Here is a 5,120-nt window from a genome sequence, read left to right as displayed (position 1 = left end):
GCCCATGACAGATTAGATGTCCGTGGAAAAGGAGACCAGAAGGAAAAGGGAGGAACCCCTAGAAAGAGGTTATAAAATGTACGTAGGAGGGTCCCTCCATTTAAAAGAAAAAAAAAATCTCTGCGTAGATGCCCAATACACAGGTCTAATGAAAGTAGTAGATAATAAGTCCTAACACAGGTCTTCAAACCGGATCTGAAATAAAACCTAGCAAAGCCAAGGTGGGGTTTGGACAGGAGGATAGAGGAGGTAGGGAGTGGTGGAGGGAGGTGACCCATTGCTTTCGGGGAGCCGCGCTGTTAATCTAGGGAGAGACGCAGCGATGGGAAGGGCGAACGCCTGCGTTATTCTTGACCCGTTGCAGACACCGTACCCAGCTTCCTCTGGGGGAGGGTTTAACTGACCGAAAACGGAAGTCTCTTTCTTTTCCGTTCTCCTCGCTTCAGGCTGCTCACGGTGAGTGTTTCTCAGGCCCTACGTGGGGAGTAGGGGGCAATCCATAGTAATCCACGGCCGGGTGACGTCTGCGGACCCCGGGCCTGGATCAGAGGTGCGGGGGGAGGAGGATGGAGTGCGATGGGGCCGGCATTTCGGGGGTGCGGGGAGGGGAAGCGGGGTAGCCGCCGGTTCCCACGTCCCATGGACGCTGACGCTTGTTTTTCCGCAGGTTCCGGCCGCGCTCTCCGCACTCGTCGCCATGGTGAGTACGACCCCTGCCTGGGACCTTTCCGGGGTTTTGGGGCGAGGGGCGAGGGCAGGGGCGCCTGCGCGAGGGTCTCCGGAGTCCCGAGAGGGGCTGGTGGGCTCGACCATCCCAGAAAAGCGTGTCTCTACAGTTGATTCTTTTTGCTTTGTGTTGCAGCCTCGCAAAATTGAGGAAATCAAGGACTTTCTGCTCACAGCCAGACGAAAGGACGCCAAATGTAAGTGAGGGTCTAGACGAGCGAGTGGGAAGGGTCGCGTTGGCGCGGAGCCGCCCCTGCACGGGCGCTGGGCCGGGCGGCTGCTTAAGCCTGTGCGTGCTGTCGGGGAGCAGTGGTTTTAGCGGGTCTCGCGTAAGAGAAGCTGGTTGGCCGGTGTGTTCTCTTCCTTAGCTAACTGTGAACGTTTAAGAAACGTCCTAAGGTGTTTTGTTCGTGTGTGTCCTCCTGTATATGGTAGGTGCTCTGAACGGAACCCTTACTGGGTGAAAGTCTGGAAATGCGCGTTTCATAAAGCCCGACTTAGTGCTGCATGTTAGGCTCTGGGCTGAGGACAGGCCCTGCTCACAAGGAACTAAGTCATTTCCCTTCTACGTGTGTTAGTGTCCTAGCTTGTAAACGAAGGGAAAAGTAATTGATGCATCAAAAACATAAAACAGCGAGTTTCTGATGGACATGTGCCAGCCCGAGCTGCCCGTGTGTTCTCTCTACACTGTGGGAGGGAGTTCTGCTGGTGTGCCTTTGTTGTAGTTGAAGGAGGTTTGGGGAGCTTGTGCTTTATACTAGATCTTGAACTGCTTTAACCCGGAGTCATCTGTTTTGTGCCGCTCCTTATAGCTTTCTTTCCCTCCCAGATTTGTGCTAAAGAGAAAATCGGATAACTCGTGAAAGTGGAGTACTCTCGGGCTGACTCACTTTAAGGTGGGCTAAGGCACCAACCATCTCTGATGCCCTGTGTCAGTGGTAGGGTGAAGCAGTGGCGTGCAGGAGAGCCTTTTAGGGAGTTCACGGGGCTTCAGGAAGAGTCATGTTTGTGTCCTCTTTACCTGAAACAGGTGGTTGCCTTTGATCCCCTGGTGCTGTGGGAACAGGTAGCATCTGGTGGGAATGTCTGTCCTGCCAGGTGGTGGGGACCGCGGGTGACAGTGCGCTTGTGTTTTTGTATATACTGTGGTGCGTAAAGGCAATGTGTCAGGTCAGCCTTAGTCCAGGCCAGGGAATTTGCTGTCACTGCCTGGGTTCAGATCCCAGCTCTACCAGCAGCTAGCTGTCCTTAGCAAGGTAAACACAACCCCACTCTTTTCTTTCTGTTGAAGAGGGGGTGATGACATCTGTCTCCTAGGATTGGTGCAAGGATCAGATCAGACGATCTGTTAGAGACTTTAGCACCTTGAGCAGGTAACACCAAATCCATCAGATTGCTTTGCATTTTAGTTCTGTTTGGGAGCTTGATTTTTGACAGTGACCTGTGAGAGTAGGGGTCACGTTCCCCTGGATATGATAGGGTGCCCAGTGAGTGTTTTTTGAATAAACTTTTAAATTTTTCTTTATAGTTTTAATTGTAAAATAAACATAACAAAATTTTTTGGTGTGCAGTTTACTGGCTTTGAGTGCGTTCACATTGCAGTGCAGCCATCCTTTTCCAGAAATTCTCATCCTGCAAAACTGAAACTCTGTAACCCATTAAACAATAGGTTTCCATTCTCTCCCTCCAAGCCCTGGCCACCACCATTCTACTTTGTCTCTATCAGTTTGACTCTTCTAGGTGCCTCATGTAAGTGAAATCATCTGGTATTTGTCCTTTCATGACTGGCTTACTTCATTAAGCATGATATCTTCAAAATTCATCCATGTTGGAGAATTTGTCAGGATTTCCTCCTTAAGACTAAATAATCCATTGTGTGGACATGCCACATTTTGTTTATCCATCCCTCCATCCATGGACATTTGGGTGGTTTCTGCCTTTGGCTCTTGTGAATAATGTTGCTGTGAACGTTGTACAAATATCTCTTGTTGCTGCTTTCTGTACTTTTGAGTATATTCCTGTAAGTAGAATTGCTGCATCATATGATGTTGAATAAACATTTCTAAGAGATGCATCTGCCTTATCTTGCGAGGGTTCAGTTAGTTTATAGAGGTACAGCAGCTACTAGGGACGACGCAGTATACTTAGCTTTGGGAGGAATGTTAAGATAGCAGAATAGGTTGGTTTGAGTAAATATCCATGCGCCTGATTTATTAAAACATGAGCCAAGGCAGCCAGTGCCTTGGGCAGGGCCACAGAGCTTCTGCTTCCTGTGACATGTCCTACCCCTTTAGCAGTTATTGGCAGAGATGGAGCTGTGGGTTGTGAGTCCAAGTTAACTGTGCTGTTGAAGTCGGAATGAGGAACTTGACAGGTGCCTGACATGAGTAACCTGGGAAGCCGATGTCTTCCTGCCACCAGAATAGGTGCCGGCCTCATAGAAATGCATTGACGCTTGTACATAACCAGACTGTTTGCTAAATTTCAAACCTTGCGCTGTTGAATTTTGAGCACACTTGGGGCTCTTTATTGTCTGAGCTGTGTTCCTGAGATAGAATTTTAAAGCAATAAAGAGCCCAGAAAATGTGTTCTGCTCAAATTTGAGGAAAAGCTTCAGTACATGCTCATTATGTCGGGGGGCGGTCCTGAAGGAAGAGCCTCAGCATCGCCCCCGATGGCATCTCATATGCAGAGTTATTTCTAGAAGGGTGGTGGAAAGTTCTTGATCTCAGCAGATAATCCATCTCCTTACTTTATGAACTACTTTCATCCCTTAAAAAAAATAATAATAATAAGATGGACACAGGATGTTCTAGGATGTGTTCAGTGTACCAGATACTACCTGTGTTTTAAATATAAACATTATGCTTCAGGTTCTTGAGTATTAATGTAAGGGAAATGAAGATTTCTGACATTATTTTTAAATACTGAGCTCAGAGGAGGGCGGGGGGTCTTGTTTCCTGTTTCAACAGAGGGACAGTGGAGGGAGGCAGGCACAGCTGTCACACGTGCCACTTCCTGCAGAACTATAAAGCAGGTGGACTTTGCGCCCTCTCTCTTTTCTGTGATACAATTTAATTGTTAATTCTGGTCTCTGATAGCGGTCAAGATCAAGAAAAATAAGGATAATGTGAAGTTTAAAGTTCGATGTAGCAGGTACCTTTACACCTTGGTCATCACAGACAAAGAGAAGGCAGAGAAGCTGAAGCAGTCCCTGCCCCCAGGTGAGTGAGGTGGAAACCCCGGGGGTGGGGGAACAACCCGGAATGTGGAGGGTCCCTGTGTCACCATCTTGTTTCTTGACTTGTCCCCAGAATGAGGAAAGTCCATTCTGTGGTTTGTCTAAGTATCTACTCTTGCTGTGGGTGTAGTGCAAGGAATATGTGTGGTTCTCAGAGGTTAGATCCCATACCAGAAATCGCTTCCATGGCCAGAGGAAAGTTTGTTTCACCCCCTTCAGTGCTTTCCTAATGCAGCATCGTAACAGCTGATGCTTGTTCTGTGTCACTCATTTCATCCTCACCACAGCCCTACAAGGTAGGTAGGTGCGGGTATATTGATGACCCCCATTTTTATAGGTTGGGAGACTTATTAAATACAACAGGCCATGAGCATAGGTTAAGCTTAGGGGCCTGTCCTGGTGATGGAAGGCTCAAAAGGGCAACTGGGAGGAAACTGCCCCAGGAGCCCAGAGGGGGTTCTAAAGGCTGCTTCTTCACAGTGAGAAGTCAGCCAGCACCACTTGCCTTTGTAAGACTAACTGGAACATCTTTAGAAAGGCTGAGAGAGGGAACGTTTTTCTTATCAAACACTAACTGTTAATGTTTTAAGCAAAACCGTCCTGGTGGGCTTAACTTCTGAGCTTTGCGAGCCCTCTTTAGCTTAAGTACAAAATCCAGACAAGCAGTAGTAACTCAAATAAAATGAATCATCTCCTGAATGGCTTACTTTTGGTGTCTCTTTTCCTCTAGGTTTGGCAGTGAAGGAGCTGAAATGAATCACGCACACTGATTTGAACTGTATTAAAATTTTTTAAATTCTCAAAATGGCCTTTGTCTTTGAGGATGGGGGGTGTGGGTGTTATTTGGAATGGCTTCTGGTGGGAATAGGATGGGGGTCCTGGTGGCTACCTTGTTGCATCCCTAATCTTGGGCTGTGATCCCAGCGGACAAATAAAGCCATCTTTTTTTTTTTTTTTTTTTTTAAGCCTAAGTTTGAAAATAAGTAGATGGAAATAGGCAGTTAAAAGAGCCAATTATTGGTGGAAGTGAAGCCAGTCTGCACTCATGAGATGTAAACGTCATTTAGGTAAAATGAGCTCCCTGGTCATGGAAATGATAGTTGAAAGGAGGAGTTGATTAGCCTTCTTGGAAATGGCAGTAAATGAAGCGTCT

The 5,120-nt window shown here is 47.3% G+C and overlaps 1 protein-coding gene across 2 annotated transcripts; it reads left to right on the top strand.

Annotated features, from left to right (window-relative positions):
- Window positions 1–439: 439 nt before the first annotated feature.
- Window positions 440–4,920, top strand: RPL38 (ribosomal protein L38). Of its 2 annotated transcripts, none has more exons than XM_061175351.1 (5): window positions 440–456; window positions 668–700; window positions 863–923; window positions 3,828–3,950; window positions 4,698–4,920. In XM_061175351.1, the coding sequence occupies exons 2-5, from the start codon at window positions 698–700 to the stop codon at window positions 4,721–4,723; spliced, it is 213 nt and encodes a 70-aa protein (XP_061031334.1). In that variant the 5' UTR covers window positions 440–456; window positions 668–697; the 3' UTR covers window positions 4,724–4,920. The 2 variants fall into 2 exon arrangements, with proteins under 2 accessions (XP_061031334.1, XP_061031335.1); XM_061175352.1 differs by lacking the exon at window positions 440–456 and adding an exon at window positions 469–550.
- The last annotated feature ends 200 nt before the right edge of the window (window positions 4,921–5,120 follow it).

This window comes from Eubalaena glacialis, chromosome 19, assembly GCF_028564815.1.
Source record: "Eubalaena glacialis isolate mEubGla1 chromosome 19, mEubGla1.1.hap2.+ XY, whole genome shotgun sequence".
Classification (NCBI taxonomy): domain Eukaryota; kingdom Metazoa; phylum Chordata; class Mammalia; order Artiodactyla; family Balaenidae; genus Eubalaena; species Eubalaena glacialis.
This window is presented reverse-complemented; position numbering and strand designations above follow the sequence as displayed.